General features: G+C 45.9%; 3 protein-coding genes across 5 annotated transcripts; 2 read left to right on the top strand and 1 right to left on the bottom strand.

Annotated features, from left to right (window-relative positions):
• The first annotated feature begins 63 nt into the window (after positions 1–63).
• man2b2 (mannosidase, alpha, class 2B, member 2) lies at positions 64–6,275 on the top strand. Of its 2 annotated transcripts, none has more exons than XM_030087057.1 (19): positions 64–263; positions 1,385–1,531; positions 1,685–1,790; positions 1,869–2,041; positions 2,167–2,282; positions 2,457–2,634; positions 2,709–2,907; positions 2,978–3,168; positions 3,252–3,423; positions 3,559–3,695; positions 3,940–4,217; positions 4,300–4,491; positions 4,572–4,815; positions 4,886–4,996; positions 5,075–5,267; positions 5,345–5,491; positions 5,595–5,707; positions 5,836–5,953; positions 6,039–6,275. In XM_030087057.1, exons 1-19 carry the CDS (start codon positions 129–131, stop codon positions 6,140–6,142), a joined length of 3,054 nt encoding a protein of 1,017 aa, XP_029942917.1. In that variant the 5' UTR covers positions 64–128; the 3' UTR covers positions 6,143–6,275. The 2 variants fall into 2 exon arrangements, with proteins under 2 accessions (XP_029942917.1, XP_029942913.1); XM_030087053.1 differs by having other exon boundaries at positions 6,036–6,275.
• Positions 6,276–7,382: 1,107 nt separating this feature from the next.
• LOC115384888 (uncharacterized) lies at positions 7,383–10,850 on the top strand. 2 transcript variants are annotated; one of them, XM_030087065.1, is made up of 8 exons: positions 7,383–7,446; positions 7,617–7,688; positions 8,057–8,128; positions 8,357–8,559; positions 8,642–8,702; positions 8,800–8,965; positions 9,235–9,432; positions 10,120–10,850. In XM_030087065.1, the coding sequence occupies exons 1-8, from the start codon at positions 7,432–7,434 to the stop codon at positions 10,242–10,244; spliced, it is 912 nt and encodes a 303-aa protein (XP_029942925.1). In that variant the 5' UTR covers positions 7,383–7,431; the 3' UTR covers positions 10,245–10,850. The 2 variants fall into 2 exon arrangements, with proteins under 2 accessions (XP_029942925.1, XP_029942931.1); XM_030087071.1 differs by having other exon boundaries at positions 7,384–7,446; positions 8,648–8,702.
• A 567-nt stretch (positions 10,851–11,417) lies between these two features.
• LOC115384905 (uncharacterized) lies at positions 11,418–15,232 on the bottom strand. The gene is made up of 3 exons (XM_030087082.1): positions 14,985–15,232; positions 12,757–13,493; positions 11,418–12,231 (listed from the first exon to the last, which is right to left on the bottom strand). The coding sequence occupies exons 2-3, from the start codon at positions 13,478–13,480 to the stop codon at positions 12,146–12,148; spliced, it is 810 nt and encodes a 269-aa protein (XP_029942942.1). The 5' UTR covers positions 13,481–13,493; positions 14,985–15,232; the 3' UTR covers positions 11,418–12,145.
• Positions 15,233–21,453: the final 6,221 nt, after the last annotated feature.

Raw genomic sequence — 21,453 nt, 5'->3', positions numbered from 1 at the left:
GACGCCCGACTTCGCGCACTTGTTTGGTCCGGACGGGCTTCCGTACTTAAAGTGTCACATGCTGCTGACAAAAATAAATAACAGTAACAAGGAAGCTGGTGTTTTTCTTTCTTTATGCGTCAAAAAAGATGAAGTTTGCCACGGTGGTCGTGTTTATTGTTTACTGCTGTTGTTCTCGTGCTGTGACGGACAACAACCAGCCGATCCAGACGTTTGTGATTCCCCACAGTCACATGGATGTTGGCTGGGTTTACACCATTCAGGTGAGATTAATGTGTTCACTTTAAAATTAGATAAACGCTACTGTTACTGACCCCACACAGCCTGTATCTGAGACTTGCAAAGTGGCAATTGGATCTAAGATGAGGAAATTTTATTAAAATAAGTTTCCATGACTTTTTTTAAGATCAGTCAAGAATATTGCATCTATAAATGTTTTTTACTGACTTGTCCACATCTGCTCACTGAATCCATTTGTGTCAAAGTACATGTACACGTCATAGTTTTTTTTTTGCAAGATCTATTCTTTGCAGGTATTTCACCACCATAAACAATTTAATGTAAGAAATAGTGACTGCTGCTAATCTTTTGTTTCTTTTGCCACGTGTCAAGGCAACCAATTGATACCTCAAGTTTCTTTTTTTAATAATTTTTTTTTTGTCTCATAAAGTCTTAGGAATTCTAAGGGATTGCTTTTAAAGATCATATTTCATGAAGTTTATTTTTACCAACAAGTGACACATCGTGACTCAAAAAGGCTTTATTTCATTTTTAGTATTCTTTTTTATTGCAGAATTACACTTCAGTCTATCTTTCCAAGGTGTTTTGGGATTTTGTTTTTTTTTACAACTCAGTGAATTTTTTTCTGAGAGTAAGCTTTCATTTTACTGTGAAATGGTATTACCGTCAAAATACAATTTTGGGTAACATTTTGCTTGAAGCACCCAGTATAACACATTATAAGTACATTTATAAAGCATTATAATGCCATTATAGCACTTGTAGCTATAGTTATAAACACTTATAAATGATCACAATGCCAAGACCTGGTGTCTAACCCTAACCCTAACCCTAACCCTAACCCTAACCCTATGCTGTAGGGTGGGTTATAAAGCATTGTGATCATTTTTGAGTGTTTATAACTACTTATAATGTGTTATACCGGATGCTTCAAGTAAAGTGCTACCCAATTTTGATTTGCTATGAATTTTTAATTTTTTTAATTTTTTTTTGACACAAAAACGTTATTTTATTTTTGAGACTGTATTTGGCTGGAACTACAGATCCGTGGTTTGAATCTTATTTGAAATTTTTATAAATAACGTAAAACTGCAGTGTGTTCTTCATTGTGGATAAACCTTTATTTTCTTTGTTTTTTTTACAGGAGAGCATGCATGCTTATGCAGCCAACGTGTACAGCAGTGTGACCGAGGAGCTGTGGAAGCACAGAGAGCGCAGGTTCATCGCCGTGGAGCAGGAGTTCTTCCGGCTGTGGTGGGACACCGTGGCCACCGATTCCCACAAGAAGCAGGTAAGAATGCAGAAGCATCGTGAATGACGTTTCAGTTCTTCACTTGAATAAACATTTTTTGACACATTTTCCATCTCCTTGAATGAGACCTATTTGTGTGTTTTTGCCGCCGTTTAGCAGTTCATTTCTCTTTATTCACAAATGCCTTTGAAGGTCCGACAGCTTGTTAAAGAAGGTCGCCTGGAGTTCATCATCGGAGGCCAAGTGATGCACGACGAGGCCGTGACCGATCTAAATGACGAGATCCTGCAGATGACAGGTACAGCAGCGTGCTTCCTGCCCCTTTAAACCCTCTGCTGTAAGTAATGACCTCTCCGGAACATCTCCGTTGCTCCAGAGGGCCACGGCTTCCTGTACCAGACCTTCGGCGTCCGGCCGCAGTTCTCCTGGCACGTGGATCCGTTCGGAGCTTCCACCACCTCGCCGGTGTTGTTCGCCCTGGCCGGGTTCAACGCCCACCTGATCTCCCGCATCGACTACGACCTCAAGGACAGCATGCAGAAGAACAAGGTGGCGAAAAAACTGTTTAATACGAGGAGCATCATATTATTTACTAATCATAATTATATATGAATCTACTACTAGTTCAGAAATGAGGAGATGCTACTGTTTGTTCTGTCTTTGTTTTGTTACAGAAACTACAGTTTGTGTGGCGAGCGTCTCCTTCCTTGAAAGCCCGGCAAGAAATCTTCACTCACACCATGGACCAGTTTAGTTACTGCACTCCGTCCCACCTGCCGTTCTCCAACAGGTACCGAAACTTTTCACCATGTGAATGAATGATCCTGGGGGGGTCAGAGTCATTTTAATTCAGGGGTCACATGCAGTCCACAGCACCAGTAGCGCCATAATAACCTTTAAATTGAAGCTTTGAAGTTGCACAGACAGTTAGATTTCATTGAAAGGTGTCCTTCTTGCGTCTCAGCTCTGGTTTCTACTGGAACGGAGTGGCCCTGTTCCCTGACCCCCCTAAAGACGGCGTGTACCCCAACATGAGCCTTCCGGTCACCAAAGACACCATCGGTGCCTACGCCAAGACCATGGCGGAGAACATCAAGCAGAGGGCGGCGTGGTTCAGGACAAACCACGTGCTCTGGCCGTGGGTGAGCAGACACGACTGACATCCTTTCATTTTGTGATTTTAGTTCTGCTGAACCTCCAGACCTTGTTGTTTCAGGGCTGCGACAAACAGTTCTACAACTCATCCGTGCAATTCGCCAACATGGACCCCCTGATGGCGTACATCAACCAGAACGGCCAGGAGCTCGGGGTCACGGTGCAGTACGCCACCCTGAGCGAGTATTTCCAAGCCGTCCACAAGTCTGGTCTGGTTTGGGACGTCCGTGGGAATGAGGACTTTCTGCCGTACTCAACAGGTAGGAGGGGAGCGCACGTCGCACGGGACGCCTCCTCGCCGATATGTTCAGCAACTGCTGCGTCTTTCAGAGCCTTTCCAGGCCTGGACGGGGTTTTACGCCTCCAGAAATGTCCTGAAAGGACTGGCCCGACAGGCCAGTTCCCGGCTGCACGCAGCGGAGACGCTCTTCGCCAGGTATCGAGTCGACTTCCCAGACGGGCCTGTGGCCAACGCCTGGGCTCTGGACAAGCTCAGAGCTCTGCGCTGGGCCGTGTCTGAGGTACTTCAGCAAGAAATTAATCTTCAAACAAGTGTGAAAATGAGAGAAGTACTGAAAAAATAACGTGTTGAACTGGTTTCTAGGTGCAGCACCATGATGGAATCACTGGAACAGAGTCTCCCAAAGTCGCAGACATGTATCTGCAGCATCTCCTGCAAGGCATGATGGGAGCAGAAGAGCTGCTTGCTGCACTTTTTCTGCTGCCTCATAATATGGAAGTTCCCGGCTTCCTGGACCGGCGCTACCACAGAAGAGGTCTGAATCACATGATAAGATTGCACAGCGCGGCAGTTTAAACGTCCCTGCAGTCAAATCCCACTCAGAATCCTGTCGAGTGAATGAAATGAAGGTTATTTCTGGAGTAACGATCCTCAGTTTCTGTCATTCCAGGAGTCCATCAGCCGTTGGAGCAGCACGTCATTGTTTACAACCCTTTAGCCTGGAACGTCACCGCCATCATCAACGTCACGGCGGCGTTCCCGAGTGCAGCCGTGTTCGACGAGGACGGACACCCCGTCCCTGCACAGGTAGAATTGTTCCCTTTTTAATGTCTGGGAGAAATAATGCTAAAAGTCTGTATCACTCAGTGTGAGTAATAATCAAATGATTTCAGAAGCCTCTCACATACAAACATTTTTTATTGTTTATGGATCTCAACAGATGTTTAATGACGTCTTCTAATGTGGAAAACGTGAGGAAATGTGGCACGACTCTTTAGTTTGGAACAAAACGTGCAGTGTGAGACCTTCCCGCCTCCTCTCTCTGCTCCAGATCCAAAGGTCGGCAGAGTCCAACGCCTCGTACGACCTCTTCGTGATGGTGGAACTCGGAGGCCTTCAGTATAAGAAATACTCGATCCGGTTCTCTGAGGGCCCGTGCCGCGGAGAATCCAGATCAGCCTGCGCCTATGAAGCTAAAGGGGTTTTGTTTGAGAGGCGCCGCGTGAAGGAGTGGGAGAAAACAGGCCGGCGGCTTCTTCCCGTTCTCAACGAGTGCTACAAGCTGATGTTCGACCAGGACACCAACCTGCTGCACAGCATCACCTATTTGTAAGAGCTGCCAGTCCGAATATGAGCTAACCTATTGCAGTGTCATTTTCTGAAATTTTGATTTTTCTTCCTTCACTTGCAGCTCAGAAAAAAGGCGGCTGAGGCTGACGCAGGATTTCTGGGAGTACGAGGCGAACGGAGACATCAAGGCGGGGCCGATCTCCGACAACTACATCTTCAGCGCCAACGGTTCGGCCGTGCGAGCCTACAAGGCGGTGGAGATGGAGATCATCCCCGGAACCCTGGTCACAGAGGTCAGGCAGTACTTCTACAGGTCAGTGGAACCAGGCCGCGGCTGATTCTGACGTTTTAGTCAACGCCGCACGCGCTGACGCTCATTTTGATGTTTCCCAGAGAGGAGGACGATAAAGATTACGCCTATTCAATCACCACCCGTGTCCCAGAATGCTCTGGGGCCAGGCTGCCGTGCTACAGGCTGGAGCAGACCTACTCGCTGGGACCCCTTCGCCTCAACACCGAGGTCGTCCTCAGGACCAGCTCTGAGCTGAAGAGCAACAAAACTCTGTACACAGACGACAACGGCTACCAGATGATGAAGAGGACGTTTAGGAAATACGTCAACAACACTCTGGCGAGGGTACGCTCCAGTCGATAAAGTTTATTCGGATATTAAAAGAGGAATTCAATTCGTGATTCGCTTTTCGCAGAACTTCTACCCCATGGTTCGGACGGCCTACATCCAGGATGAGCGGAGCCGGCTGGTGCTGCTGAGCGACAGCGCTCATGGCGTCAGCAGCCAGGACAGCGGACAGCTCCAGGTGCTGAAACCACCGGCGGTGTGTTTTCTCTGCCCGTATACTGACGAGAAGTTCATAAACGCCGCCGTTTCGCCGCAGGTCATGCTCCATCGGCGGCTGTGGAACAACCTGCCCTGGAACCTGGGCTACAACCTGACCCTGAACGACAGCTCCGTGGCGAGGCCGTCCCTGTGGCTGCTGGCCGGCTCCCTGAGCGCCACCTCCAAGATGTACCAGCGGCAGGCGGTGGAGCTGCAGCACCGGCCCGTCGTCATGCCCATAGACCAGCCGCGTGAGTGACTCTCCGGAAAGTCCGGAACCTGGGAGGGACGGCGAGCTTTAGCTTCCCCCCGTCTCGTGTGTCCTCAGAGAAACCATGGCAAGACAAGGAGCCCAGAAACCCCTCCCCGGTGCGCTCGGTGGTCCTTCCGCCCAACCTCCACCTGCTGAGCTTCAGTATTCCCGGGTGGAACTACAGTGCCGATCACGACGAGCATCTCAGAAACCTGCACTCAGGTTTACAGGCGATCTTTACCTTTTCTCCTGAATTTCAGTATCGGATTGTGAAACTGTTTTTTTTTTTGTTTTTGTTTTTTTTTTTTTTACAACATGAACGCAGGTGAGACTTTGCATTTGGAGCCAGACTTTGATCGCGTCTTGTTGAGAATCATGCACATCTACGAAGAGGGAGAAGACCCCGAGCTTTCCAGGCCTGTCACCTTAAACTTAAAGGTAAATCGACCTCATCCTGTGTATTTTTACTTTATATGTCATGGAAATTGATCAAACCAGAAGTCGGGAGTCTCAGACTTGAAGGAGCCACAGTGAGCGGAGCTGCTTCTTTCCTCCGGTGTGGACAGGAAGTCCTCCAGGCCGTCGGGGACGTGGCGCAGCTGGAGGAGCGCTCTCTCACGGGGACCTGGAACGTCGCCAGTCTGCAGCGCTGGACGTGGAAGACGGCTGATAAACCGGAGGACGGTGAGTAATGACTGCGAGCCAGATGACAAAGTAGATCTGCTTCAATCCCTTCGCCTGTTTTTGTTTTCCTTGTCCCGTCTAGCAGAGGACAAATACAGTCCGAAGCTCGAGGATCAGGATTTCACGGTGACCATCTCACCCAAAGAGATCAGGACCTTCTTCGTCCGCTTCAGATCCTCGAAATTTTAGGCTGAATGTTCGCTTCGTCTTCTGTGAAGATCGCCAATCAAGCTTTTTAATAGTTGAGTCATTTGTTACACGACTGATTGATGCTACGTTTTGCACATTGTGACGATTTGTTTAGAAGTTAATAAAATGATTGTTTTTTTACTGAAATACCTGCATCAGATGTCTTCCGTTCTCAGGATTGGAGTCAGTATTGAGGATTACTGTATTTCATCAGTTGATCTCAGCTGATTTGTGATTAATATTACCCCACCATATTCGTACATAGCTGCAGGGAGAAATGTAATTCTAATCTGGACATCTGCTCGAACAATTCACTTTATTAACTTTCCAACTGACTTATAACAAAGTGAGAGTTTCAAACTGAATTCAAATGAACGATAGGCGAGAAAGAACAGCGGCTGGTTCAAAGCAGGGGCGATGTGGGCCTTACTTCAGTTAAACACTGCTTATACATCTTCATATGTTTATGTGTTGAAAACAAATGAAAGCGCTGCACTCTATTCGTAAGAAGATTCTTTTAATAATGCATTTAAAAAAACCCACCATATTATATATTTATTCACATAGAAACATATCGTCACTTTAGAGATACAGCTATGTTTATCGCTATATAGTATAAACATCCTCTTTGATACTTTGCATCTTACAGCAGTTAAATCAAGTTAGAAAGACTTGGTAGTGTAGATATATGATCAAGCTCAGTTGATTTGAATGAACTGCACTGAGAAGCCTCATAGACTTGCAGCATTTTAAGTCACGGGTTAAAGAGCAGGAGTTTGCATGTAATGTATTTAAAATTACAAGGAATCTTTGAGTAAACTCAAACCAATGCTTGTTCATGAATAACGGCTTAATAAGTACCACTGGTTAGACTACAGAGAATAATCACAGCAGCAACAGGAGATGATCGGCTGTCCTCTCCCCTCCCTGATGCTTCAGCAGAGGATAAAACATCGTCAGAGACAACTCACGTCCTGGTTTCCACCTGTTCGACTGGTCAATGCAGGTGTGTCAAAACCAAAACAAACAGACAGAAATTCATTTGAATTTTGTTGCTTTTCAACCTGCAACGTTGATAAAGTTTATTCTAATAACATCAAATAACAAACTCCAGTTCAAGTTTTTTCTTTTCAGCCTCCTGCAGTTCGCCCTGACGACCACCAGAGGCGCTGCAGCTCCACGCTGACAGGAACCAAAAAGACAACACCCGAGAGGAGGCTGATCTGGAAGGAGAGCATCCCTGCAGCCTGTAACAAACAGACATGTCGTGATCGCCTGTGAGGGAGACGATGAGCAGCGCCAGTGTAAGTTCTTCCTCCACCATCCTGACATCTTTTTTCAAATGCAGCTAATTAATCTGTGCATCCTTTTTTAATCCTTGCATTTGCATTGTGTGTTGTTGATGGGTGCATGTGAAGATGGGCTGCATCCTTCCTGATGTGGCTCAGATTTCTCTCTCTCTGTGTGTCCTCAGAAAAGAGAGAGGGAGCAGAGGAGGAAGCTGCAGCACTTCCTCAGTGACCTGGCTTTACTGGGGTCACTGCAGGTTTGACCACCAGTAACAACAAACTCCCATCACATCCCACCAAGACTCTGCTTCACATCTCTCTCTCTCTATTGTGGGCTGATTTGCTTGTTTTGGATGTGTGCTCACAATCTTTGTGGTTTCCTTGTTTTTCAAACTCGACATTTTTGCATCCCATTACGGTGGAATGCATTCATTTTTTTAACGCATTTTGTGCCTCATTATTTTACATCTGCGTCTCATTTTGGGGTTGTTTTGTTTTTATTTCCTCTGGGTTGTTTATTACATTCGATATGGCCGCAGCCTTTCGCCACGTATAAGATAGGAGGCTCATCTGCACGAACAGATCTCATCAAACTTCTCTCTCTTTTTTTTTTTTTCCGTCGCAGGGTTTTAAATACTTCCAACCGTGGTTGAGGGGGAAAGAGGAGCTGCTGCTGACCATCGTCAACGAGGATCTGGTCAGTTTTATGTGTCCACTTCAGTCATAAACTCCAGAATCAAACATGCATTATTTTTAATCTACACCTTTTGTCTATGCTTGTGTTCAATATAAGGCCCGTGGGCCAAAAATGGCCCGCAAGAGGCTCCAATCCGGTCCACCATACTCTGCACCACAACAAAGAAAATCTTTAAAGTTTCATTTTAAAGGTTATAAAAGGTTCTATTTTACCAATGCGGGCCTCCAGGGCTGGCGCTCCCCGGGCTTCGTGGTGTCCCGAGCCTCGTCTTTCTCCTCCACCAGCAGCTGCAACAGCAGCGACGTGTCCCCCAGCAGCAGCTCCCCCAGCCTGGCCAGCCGCGGCGGCTCCCCCCTGCCCGGGGACCCTCCGGGCCCACCGGACGCTCGGCCGCACGCTCACGCCAAGACGCAGCCGCAACAGGCCGCCAGGTGATCCCTGGAATAAACTTTAACCGACCGGGCTGATTGATCTGCTCGCTTCTGGCTGACCTTTGTGTTTTTTTTTTTTGAGTTCCAGCAATGAGGAGCATCTTCTTCCAGCTTCTCCAAGTGAAAGAGAGATCGCAGTGCCAGTAAGTGCCGCCGGCAAGATGGCCTCAAACATCAAACAATGCGGAGGAAAAGAAAGATAGAAGCCTTCATCTTTCTGTTCTTTCCCTTCCCGTCCAGGAGGTGAACTGCACTCTGTTTCTACTGGCCGGCTACGTCAAGTACGGCCGTCCCTACGCCTGGATACGCTCCAACCACGAGCGCCTGGTCAACATCGGCGGCACGGACTCCATGGTCAGGGACACGCCCATGAAGCTGAGGTCCATCGCCGACTGGCAGACGCGAGGTACGGAAACAACGCGCGGAATCCTAACAAGGAGGACGCGGATTGTTTGGCCTACGCCAGATTCAGTAATTGCACCGTTTTCCATGAGCTAAATCAGATGCAGATGTCCTCGCTGGAGTTTGACCTTTTTGTGGAGGTTGGCGTTTGGCGTGGGGTTACTGCTGTGGAAAAAAAAAATGTGCAGACAGCCATAAAAGTGACTGTTTATTCCAAAAGGTCTAATTGCTAAAGTAGCATAAAATAGTTGCTCTTTTCTCACTCTGTTCCAGGCACTCGTGTGTGGGACGTGGTCAGTGAGTTGGTGTGCCTGTGCACCGTGCCCTCGCCCTCCAACCCCTTCGCCCTGGACATGCGCTACATTAAAGGTCTTCCCCTGCCCGACCGCTTCCTGGTCACGGGCGCGCTCCTCGGCTTCCTGGAGACCTACGTGGTCTACGGGAACCGGGACGAGCTGCACTACGACAAAGGTTGGACATTGTTGTCACAGAGACTTTCTTTTATTGGTTTCTACTCCGTCCTGCAGGGGGCGCTGTTGAGCTACGCTATGACAGTGCAGGTCAGAAGTACCGTTGCACTGATTTTCAGGAATTTGGAAAGCAATGTGTATACAACAATCAGACGTTTTAATAAAGAAAAACCCTGGTTTATACTGGCTTCATCCAGGTACAGAAAGACCCCAAAGCGGCTGTGCAATCTGCGTGACTCTGTCAACAACTATTTAATTTAATAAAAAAAGTCGATTTTTTTTTTTTTTTTTTAGTGAAATAAATAACCAAACTGCATTCTTCACTCACCAGTTGCCTTGCAGGGTGCCATCTGTTGGTTCCGGATTGTTGAACACTATTCTGACAAAATGTCTTTGTAGTTCATCCAACTTCTGCCTCGATTTGAGGAAGTCATTATCTGCAGAGGTAGATTAGAGCTGGATGTAGGTCAGACTCGTTGTTTGGTTTGTTCAGCGTTGGTGGTATTTCCATATTCTGTCGTCTTCAGCGTTGTAAAAGAGCGATTGTAAACCACTGGCCCCATTTCATAGATTAAAACGTGATCATGAGACAGTCACACCTTGTATGTTCGGTTCAAAACAGAAGTAACAGCAGAGTCTTGTGGCGACAACTAACAGGGTTTTTAATCAAGTTTCTCTGTTTTCCCAGTGGTGGAGGAGGTGAAGCCTCTCAGGCGTCTCCACGTTCAGGCCCTGCTGGAGTTACAGCGGACGAGGGAGAGCGCCGGGTCGGCCGCCAGCGCCACGGCACGAGACTCGTCCAGAGAGGAGTGACCTCTGACGTACAAAAACAGACGGCAAGGCGGTTTGAATGTGCAAAACTTCTGTTGGATTATGGCCAACTCATGTCAGAAATGTCTTAAGAGGAGCAGACAGGCTCTGGAAACCTGTAGTTTGAGGACGGTCACATGCTTCTAAGGTTTTTTTTTTTTTTTTTCTGAAAACACTGTAGAAATAACCCTGGGAAAAAAAGTCACATGACTGAGATTTAAAATAACGTCCCAGGACCTCTGAAAGTCTTGCACTGCCACCCCGAAATCTCAACCTCTCTCCTCCCAACACGGTTAAAAAAAAGGAGAAGCGTTCCTATTTCCTTCAAGCCAAATATAACATTTTAAAAGCCGGGAAATAGAATCATTAATCAGGGTCAAAGCTGAAAACTCAAACAGACCCAAACAGAAAGTGACTGTATAAAAACTTTTAATTTCTCATACAATACATATTTAATTAAATATGTACAAGCACATAAAAAAAAAACAGTACAATAATAAAATACATCTTAAAAGCAGGCAGAAACAATCCCTTCTGAGATGAGAGCTGTGCCTTTGTAACTGCAAACACACGAAATGTTAAAATTAACCGAATGGAACGTCGGTCAAAGGAAGAAAAAAAAAAAAAAAGCAGCCTTTTTTGTTTAAAATAAAATTAAAAAATGGCAACATTTGTAGCTTAATTTTGGTTAAAAACATAAAAACAAAAAGGACTTGATGGTCGCTTGAGGGCTTACCACCAACTCTCTTCCTTCATACGTAAACGTTAGAAATGAATCGGCGTCATGAGGGGCCGTTACGCAACACGACACATATCCGAGTCTACAGCAGCCACGTTAAACAGGCTCCAACTGCTAAAAAAGAAGAAGAAAAAAAGGCACCTTTTATGGCTTTGGTGAGGTTTTAAGAGAAATATAGGCCGTTCGTAGCATTGACAATGGAGGCTGAGCCACATGCAAAGTCACGGATTGACATGAAGAAGAATCTGGGTGGGTGTTTTTTATTTTTCCCCCTTGAAGATTCTCAGATTTACCCCCGAATTGGAATGCAGGTGCACGGCCGCACATTCCTCACCGAGGCTCCAACACGGGAACACAGTGTTCCCAGTGTCGGGACGCAAACAAGCCCCCAAGTCATGACGAAAAACGGATTTAACCCCCACCCCACCCAACCCAACCCCCTCATGTAAAAGCAAATAATTCATCAGTGCAGAGACGGTTCGAGTCTGGGGTGTTTTTTTTTTTTCCTTCAGGATGCTGCTGAGTCAGTGGAGGATTCTGGTCTCACAGGCCTGTTTTATCTGTGATTAGAACTGAAAGACCTCAGAAAGTGACAAAGGCCGTGACCGACGACAAAGAAACCAGTGTGTAACTCCAGTTTATGTGCGTTAAATATGAAGAGTTTCAACTCTACTTTTGTACGACGTGTCTGCATTTACCCCTCATATCTTGAATTTGCCCATATAATGCCAAAGAGAACAGAAATGAGCTCGCTAATGCCACAAGGTAATAAAAAAAAAAATAAAGGCTTCAGTGAAATAAAAACAAATACCCCAAAATCCTGACTTTCATAGTCTTCTTCCAGTTTTGTCTGTCGTTTATTCAGCAAGTCGGAAGTCCTCGTGTGTGATGGCAGGCGAACAAAAGGAAGCCGTCAACAGCATCCGGCGCTGGACTCGGCGCCGCGCCGAGCCAAAATGCCCCAAAATCCACAAACACTGGCCGACCGTGCCGCCGTCCTCTCGCCGACGGTCTGCGCACGTCCAAATCTGGACTCTCGCGGTCGTCGTCCGACGCCAAGCAAAAAGGTTGAGCCACTTCCTGGTTTATCCGTGCGTCTCGTAATCGTCCGTCAGAGACGTGGCCCTCCAAGGTCGTCATCAGGTGCACGTGGTCAAACGGAGAGTCAGTTCCAGCTCTCCGAGGACGACCCTCTTCTCGTGATGCCTCTGTGGGGGCTGCGAGACACGGAGCTGGTTTTCTTCCAGCGAACTGAAACAAGAACGAGGAGTCGGGTTTGTCAGAGTTAGTTTTTAAATGTTAATATTAAACCAATGATGAACAAAAGAGTCGACAACGATCAGGGAAACGCTTCTCACGCTAACAAGACTGTTCAAGTTGTTCCTCTTTAAACTGGAGTTTGATATTGAGACAAAGAAAAGTTCTTATTCATGAAATCAAATTAATGTTATCAAGAAATATTCATGTCTGGAACACTGGAGGGAGTTTGAGGACTGCTAGAGATCTGCCAGCTCCCTACTCTGGTAGGTAAAAGCACAGTTTGAGCTCTAAAACACACCAAACTGAAGTAAATTAGTGAAATCCTGTCATGTATTACTTTCACACAGTGAGATTTTGGTGTGATATTTGCTTCTGTCATTAAAATATCGGCGTGGAAGCTTCTCTCTGAAGGACTCTCACTGCCCAAAAAGATCCGAGTCTTCTTACGCTGGGTTCAACTTGAACAATCCTGACATGAAGGGCTTAAAGAGCTGGAGCCGTGTGCAGAAGTCTCACCTTTCCCCAGACCGGTGGGCAGCGTGGAGCTCTTCTTGTTGGCCGAAGACTTGGCCGACTCCTCCGCCAGCTTGCCCTTGGCGTCCCCCGGCGGCAGCGTGGCCGAGCCGTCCTGCTGCCAGTCGCTGAGCGCCCGCTGGAAGGAGTGCGCCAGGCAGGCCGTCATGTCCCGCGCCCGCTCCGCCCGGCTGCACCAGAACACCCGGCACTGCAGCTGCTGGCCGTGGTGCTTGCAGATGTACAGGAAGACGTTGGGCCGGTTGGCGTCGGCGGCGCAGTAGGCGATGTCCTGCAGGTAGGTCTTGGTGAGCTGCCGGCCCGTGCTCAGCTCCTTCACCTCCACGTATCTGGGCCGCACCACCAGGGCGTGGTCCTTGCTCAGCTTCTTCCCGTTGGCGATGCCGTCCAGCAGGCGGGAGATGGCGTCCTGCGCCTGCTCCCGGTCCAGCGAGAAGATCTTCTCGGTGCCCAGGTAGTGCACCTTGAAGAGGGGATCCCCGTGGGACAGGGACTCGGTGCGGTCGCGGCGGAAGCGCCGCCGGAACGCGGCGGGGGAGTTCTTGAGGGTCTGCACCAGGTGGAACGTGCTGAGAGACATGGCGCGACTCAGGACGGCTTTGGGGGAAATCTCGACCGTGCTGTAATTGCCCGTGGCGAAAGCGTCCCTCTTCAGAGGCCCTCCCAAATCTTCCACCTTTCTTCTGAAAACGGAGCGTAGTCGCATCCACGGCGTTTATCTGGAACGAGGCAGAGGAGGACGGAAAACAAAGTTTTAAGTTTTTGCAATGTCATGCAGTGAAATTCACTCTGGAAGCAAAACATCCAAGTCAGGACGGCCAGTGGAAAAAGTGAAAGGTCACTAAACAAGATTGGGAACAGAAGTGACGCATTCAGCGTGTGAAATATTCATCCACCACAGACACCCGTCATTAAATATTCACAGGCAGCCTTGGGTTTTAGTCCGCAAAGCAGCGAACCCTTAAACATGCGGGCGCACTGGAAAACATGGAGAAGAGTGTAGAGAATCTGAGGAAATCCATTTCAGGGCCAAAACCATGAGCCACGTATGAGACATATCACCGCCGTGTCAGAGTCCGAGGCCTTCGGTGACCTTGCTAACCCAACTATTATGCAACCACGTCTGGCCTCCCATTGTCTCCCATCCTATAACCACACAGAGCTGCCCGTCCACCATTGTGCTGCTCTATATTTTTTCCTCTTTCTGGTTTCTTGGCCATTCTTTCGACATCCTCGCTCCCTCTCAGAAGCGACTCGCAGCGAGAGCCACCGGCTGTTTTAAGGCAGTGGGCCCATTGTTAGTCAGATCCCTGTACAGGAAGCAGCTTTGCATCCCCCTCCTTCTTCCCCACCTAAATATTTCTCCTCCAAACAATGGCGTGCTTTGGTGAGAATGTCATATCACAGAAAAGATGCAAGGGCGACCTCCAGGCCGAGCTGACCCAAAACATGCACACACACACAGCAGCTTGTGTGGGTCACCAACATGCAAAATGCAAAAAGCACATATTCACTTAGTTTTCCCCATGTGACAAACATTCACATTCTGCCTCCAGGTTAACATGAAAACCAAACATTAGTTTAACAAAACACTTAAACACTTCAGTTTGCTGGCGTGTAAACAGCTTCCACATGCAAACATCGCGTTTCTGGGACTTTGCATGTCATTAGGAAGTTGCTTCTTATTCAAATTGATAATTAATTTGACTCAAATTAAACTATAGTTAAGAGAGGGTTTGGTCTAATATTTTCACCTGCCATGCAAGAAAATTCCTCGGTAATCTACTCAATTTGTGAAATTTATTTAAAAAGGAAAAAAAAAAAGAACATAATCTAAGTGTATAATAGTGCTGATTGCAGAAACATTTTAACAGAAATCTCACATTAAACTGTTTTTGCTGCCAACTCATAGAAAACGAGTCAGGAAGGTAAAAATCCACTGTAACGCTCAATAATTAGTGTAAAGAACACTTAAATGAACAAACAATACATTTGTTAACCCTGAATATCGTTTTCTTCTGGCACAAACAGAAGCTTTTTATTTTAAACTTGTCAGCTTTTCACTTCTGACGCGTAAAAATTTCACCGAATAGGAAAAACGGCACTTTACAGCTCCAATACGACAAAACCAAATCTATTTCCCAGCAGGTTTTTCTTTCTTTGAGCATTTAATGTTAACAATAATCTCATTTCTCGACGCGCCTCCTCACCTGGACTCTCTTTCACGCGGAACACGCTCTCCTCGCGCGCCTCAGGTGAACCATAGCTCCGGCTGGAGCCTCGACCAGCAAGTCCGACAAAAACCGCCCAGAAAGGGGAGAAAAAATAACCTTGGAGCAGGGGTTTGAAACCTTCCCGAGCCCGCCTGCTCTCCTCCCGGTCTTCGCGTGCTCGCCGTGCGTCGGGGCGCGGAGTCAAACGCGAGGTTCCTCGGTGTGTGAGCGCGCGTGTCTGTACCCAGCGTGTAAAGCGGACTGAGCTCTGCGGTGGGAGGAACCCGGTTTAAATACCGCGGGCGCGAGCTCGTCACGCGCGGGCGCGCATCTGCTTCTCATTTGAGTTTCTATTGAGTGAAACTTTTGATTCAAAGCGGGAGGAAGTGGATGACGCTCTGCGCCTTTTAACTGGCATTATTGTTATTGTTCCCAGGAAAAACTTTATTATACGTGTAGAAATGTCCTCTAAGAAAAATACAGATCTCTTCTCTTGGTTGTAGACTTCACCTGAATACATCTTATTTCATTTTTTTGTTCATGTTCTACATTTTTGGCTGCAACATTATTTAAAAAAAGGCCAGCAATTCTTGCATATTGTTAAGTTTACTTTCTTGAAAGCAGCACTGTAACTGAACAGAAACAACAAACAAACAAATCCTAAAGCACATATATAGAATATGAGAAAGGCAAATGCATCTTTACAAAAAACAACAACAGCCTCCGAACACACTAAAATAAGAGCAAACTGATATTCAGCAGCTTGAACAAAGAGCTGTTTTTCACCAGACAGGGTTTATACAAGAATTTTAACTTGGCCTGTTTTGTCACTGTCTATTTTTCCCAAGTAGTTCGGAGTTATACAAGTTTGTTCAGTATTGTTCAACCCTCACACATGAAAAACTAAGCCATTATATTGCGGTTTAACGCTCCATAGCCACATCAAATAGAAAGTCAGGGGCATAATTGTAAATTTGCTCAAGAAACATGTAATATTTTTAACTATTCAAGCCCTTGATTGAATAAAAACCAAAAAAGTGGACAATTTCATGGATTCAGTCTCAATGTTTTGCCATAATTTCTGCTTTTAACAACGATAATAAATACAAAATTGATAATACATACTTTGTTTAAACAGCATGAAGCAGAGAAAATGTTTGCAGGATTTTAAAATGAGCTGACATGAACACACAGCCTCATGCGGCCATGTTCCACCCACTGAAAAGCTCACATTTCTTTATTCAGGCACTATCATCTGCCTTGCGCCGAGGGAAACATCTGAAACCCACTACCTTTCATTGCCTACGCGTTGCGTCACAGCCTGATGGGGATCACTGCCCTTTGCTGGTGCAGATCTGCTCCTGCTGCTTATTCTGGGACCGTTTCTTGAACAGTGGCAGAGGAAAAACTTTAAACGCTTCCATGTGTGTGTGTGTGTGTGTGTGTGCGTCTGGGTGTGCCTGACATGGGGGGAACAGTAGGGCCCCTGTTTCTCCTGGGTTCGGCCCAACAACAGTTAAGCTGCGGACGTCACGCTCGCCTCAGCGCCTCGCAGAGACACACTGCGGCTATTCTTGGGGCCGCCGGTGACATAATGGACCGACTCAGGCGAGCGGCCCGCCCTACCGACGAGCGGCGAGGACAGCCTCAGCGTCCAGGCCGTGGTCTGAGTTCAGGTTGGAGCATGCTGCTCGGCAGGTTCAGGACGCCCCATTGAGAAAATGCAAACTCAGAGTGGTATTCAACATTAAGACCCGCGTTCTCATCAATGCCCCCCCCCCAGCAGCTGCAATTAGCCTCATTACTATCATCAGGGCGTTTCTGGTTCTACAGGAACATCCGGTCATTATTCAAATCCCTGATACTCAAGACCGAAACCCACAAATCTGAATCCCCCTCATAGGGGGTGGTGATGAAGTCTTTGTGAGGGAAAACAGTGCGAAATGTAAATGCACAGTTTATGCAAACCCATCCCTGCAGTGAGAAAAGTTCCTGCAAAGGTCAACGTCAACATATTGGGCGGATTTTGACAAAAAAAAAACAATCTGAGTAACATCAGAGGAAGGATGAGACCCGAGTGACGATATTCGATTTTACTTCACGGGGAATCCAATCCTGATGCAAGACTTCCAAAATCAGTTCTCAGAGCCACGTTTCCTGAGTTCTACGTGACGCGGTTGGAAAATCATGATATTTACCCGGTTGTGAAATCTGTTCTAGTGTCCTCGTGAAGGGAGGCAAACTGCTTCTATTATTGGAAACAGGACAAACAGAAAATATGGGAAGTAAAATGGCAGAGCAGACACCCACAAAAGTTCAGGGCGACTCGTTTTTATGACTAGTTCTGTTTTTCTAAATGTTCTAAAGCAAATATCCATCGTGTAAGCATTGTCAGGATGATTTAGTTTGGCTCTTTACAGCCTCTTCCCCCTGCTGCCGCTGCTTCTCCCTGCACTGTAAACACAACGGGCTCCAGTTTTACATGATTTCTTCAACAACAATAAAAGGACCGGCTTCTTGCCAGTTCCTGACTGGATGCAACAATACATACAACAATACAATACAGCAACACACTAATAAAAGAAAGCTTTCTTTATGACTCTGTAGAATAAAACAGTTAAATTGGTAAAAACTCATGTTTGGACACCATCAGACTTGAATGAACTTAGTTTGCTTCAGTGCAAAGGATAAAATTTATTGACACAAGTAATAAAATGTTTCTAAGATGCATAGCAGCAATTCAGGTTTCCCTCAATGTGTTTGTATTAAAGAGCAACATGCCACGAAGCCTGTGGAGACAAACAAGTACATTTACTGATCAGTCAGGGTCGGATGGAACAATAGCGAGAGTCCCAGGCCTTGAATTGTTTCTTATAAAACACTGAAACATTCAGGAATTTACTTCAAAATACAGTGCCGATAAACAAGTTGAGACCAAATAACAAGATGGGAGTTTGGGGGTAAACTGGTTTTAGTGATATCACAGTTTAACTGTCTTTTTGGACTGGGATTAGATTAGATTAACTGTCAGGCTGTTTGCTAATTTATTGAGAAAAGTTATAGAAAAGTTTAAAATGTACATATCGGTCTTTATTTTCGTGTTTTAGTTGCAGGGTTGTGTATATCAGACAGATCTGAGACACGCGCCTTGAATAAAATAGACTGCAGTTTCTAGTTTTGTCCACCAAATGCGAATTTCTTGCAGAAGTAAAACGTGTGAAGATTAAAAAAACTGCAGATGGCAGCAGAGTTTCTGTTGATTCAGCTGATTCACTTTGCTCAAACGTGCTAGCCTTTAGTGAAATCGGACTAAAACTGGACCTTTTTCAGAGAGACGTTAGAATTGACCTTTTTAGAGGAAAGGTAAATTAAATTATTCTTTTGTTTTTATCTGTATTTTATGAATCCCAGGTGGGTGGTTTGACGTCCCCGCTGTAGTGGAGCATACGCTTTGTTCCGGACATTCAGAAAAATGTTCATAACTGTAGAGAAACGCGGGTGGAGTTTGGTATTCGTGAAAAACGTAGACGGTATGATGAATCTCCCAAAGGGACCTGTTTGTTGACATTCAGGCCAGACCCATCCCAAAGCAGGCTTGTTTTTATGGATCAGGTGGTTTTATGAAACCTGCAGGGGCAATCCCACTTTTGGAATTATCGTGTTGTGTTTTTAAATATTCCCAGTTTCCAGTAGCAGGGTATGGAGCGTTTGGCGTCTTGTGATCAGAAGAAGCACCTCGAGTGACACCTTTCCTGACGCTCAGGCCAACGTGTGCCGATTGTGAGACGCGATACAAACGAGAACAAGAGGTAATTCTCCCCTGAAGTGAGGCGTCATCGAGCGGGAATTCAGGAGGGTTTGATCTCCTACTTGAAAAACTGGACGAGGTGTATATTTTTCCACTTGGTGCTTACACATGCTTTCTGGAACAAGAACAACAGGCTTCTGGTTGCACAGGAGGATCAGGTTGAGTTTGTGAAAAGGGAAGCGAGCAAATCTGAGTAAACCGCCTCTAATGAAAAAAACAAAAAAAACAAAAAGAGAGAAGAAGAAATATTTAGGAGCAGCATTTTGATGAAGCCCATTTAAAATCCACTTTATCTCATTGGCTTGGCAGCGGCCCAAGCTTTGATGTCTCGTTATGGTAACTTTGAGGGAGAGGCGATTTCCTCAGGATGTTGCTGCAGAAGCCTGCGAGATTCAGCATGTTTGGAGTTCAGATACGCTACGTGCATATCGCCAGCTGTAGGTTTTTATGGAAGCGAGGGACCTTTGGGGAACCGCCGTACATTCCTGTGCTTGTTTGCTGTTCGTGGCCTGTGGACCTTGCAGGACATTTGCAGGATGAACGAAGCAGCATGGATAAATATATCAGAGTGTAACTTCTTTATTTTTCGGGGGGGGGTGGGTGGCGGTACAGTAGTTTTTATAAAACTACAGAAATATTGCATGCTGTCAGTCTGAAATATCAAGTTGGATATTTACCCATGGGAAGGCTTTGAAAACAACTGGACCGATGGAAAAAACATGTCCTGTTCCTACCACCGAGGTCCAAACACACTCAAAAGAGACATGAAACGAGCAAAAACCTGCAGATCGTTTGTGGTTGTTTTGTTTTGTCTTCATCATTCAAATGCTTTCTTTCATTTTTACTTATGTTCCTGCTTATTTTCTGCCATTTCAGGTCATTTTTGTTTTTTATTCCAGTCTCGCTCATGGGTCACATTTTCCTTGTTTTAGAGTTCTGTTGTTCTCTGCTGGTTGGGAGACAATTTTTTTATGATTCATACTGTTGATTTTTACAATCAGTTCTGTTTAAAGCTTGTCCTTGGCATCTCTTAGCTTGTGTTGTAATATTTTAGATTTTTTTTTTTTTTTGGTTGGGGTTGATTGTATTTTTTTGGGGGGGGCTATTTGTCCATCCCTCCATCCAACACTTGATCCTGTGAAGGGCTAATTAACCATGGGCGAGGACAGGATACACCCCGGACAGGTTGCCAGTCCATCACACGGCAAACACAGAGAAAAGACAACCCTGTTTGGTTTCTGGGCAGGGCTCCTGGGGCGAGGCCGGCTCCCCTCCAAATCTGGGTGGGGCCATGGTCTTCTTGGCTCAGGAGCACTGAGCCCTGCCCACACACACACAAACACACACACACAATAAGACGTGTTGCTGCTGTTGCTTCGCTATTCACCAAAATGTCCATTTTCTTAACTTCTGCATCTGTCTTGGTTCTTTTCTTTATGTATTTGCATTTGGTAAGTGCAGCTCAGACTCATCTGGTTGTTCGACTGTTATTTGGAATCTGTGTGGCCACTTGAACTGTGATATGCCGTCAGCAAGATTATCATCTGGATCTGACTGACTCTGCTGAGCTCTGGAAATCACCACCTCAATCTCCCAAGTGAGGGAATCAAGAACACTGGAGACTAGCAGAATGGTCTTGGAAGTGTAGTTTGTGCTTTCTTTGTCACTGAACTGGCGAGACGGGCCATCAGGTTTGACTTTCTGTGTCCTAGGACTATAGGCGTGTGTGAAGTTGAATCTACTAAAGAGTAGGGACCATAGTCCTGGCAGGAATTATGTCAGATATTATTGGAGTCTCTCATTAATTTTCTGTCAAAGTTGGCAAATCCAAAGTAACGCTGAAGTTGCTTCTGGATCACTGGGACCCGCCTTTCTGCTGCTGCTCTTAACTTTTCAGGGTCCGTCTTCCGGAAACTGTACAATGACGGCTGACAGTTTTCTGCGTTCATGAGGCCCAAGAAAGGCTCAATAGGAAACCAAATTGGTCAACTCTTGCTCAGCAAAGTGGCCCTCTGTGGATGAAGCACAGGAACCAGGTGGAGTGAGCATAGAGAGACGATCAGTTAATCTGGCTGTGTTTCCTATTTTTCCTGCTTGAACGGCGCTCTTTTAAAAAGGTTGAAACTCTGAATCTGAATGTGTTCAAATCATTCTGTTTATGACTTTATTATTTATTATATTTAGTTTAGTTTAGTTAGTTTATTTAGTTTGTTTCTTCCTTATGTCTGTATTCTTGCTTGTGTTGTACAGTTTATAAAGTGAATAGGAGTCACAATGCAGCAATTCAGACCCAGAGAGAAGAAATATAAATCTTCAATGAAAAATTATTGAAAAATTCCAATTTAAAAGATCTGAAGAAAAATGTTAAAATGACGGGGTGGAGAATGGATCTGGGTCTCCATCCAAAAAAATGGTAATAATTGACGAGAGACTAGACAGAGTGGGTTGTGGGGGGTCGGTCATGCCCTGCTGCCGGGCAGGAACAAACAGAAAGACAAACAAAAGTCAAGAGGAAAGAGGGAGGTGACTGCTGATACCCGACACATTTTTGCAAGTTTACATCATGCCCAAAGCGTTATGTGACTTTTTTGAGGTGTTGTTGTGAGGTTTAGTTCTGCATTCAGGAAATAGCGTGTGCAAAAATGAGAAGCGTATTTC

The sequence above is a fragment of the Salarias fasciatus genome, chromosome 3, assembly GCF_902148845.1.
Source record: "Salarias fasciatus chromosome 3, fSalaFa1.1, whole genome shotgun sequence".
Taxonomy (NCBI): Eukaryota; Metazoa; Chordata; class Actinopteri; order Blenniiformes; family Blenniidae; genus Salarias; species Salarias fasciatus.
Note: the sequence above shows the minus strand (reverse complement) of the source record. Positions and strands in the feature narration are given on the sequence as shown.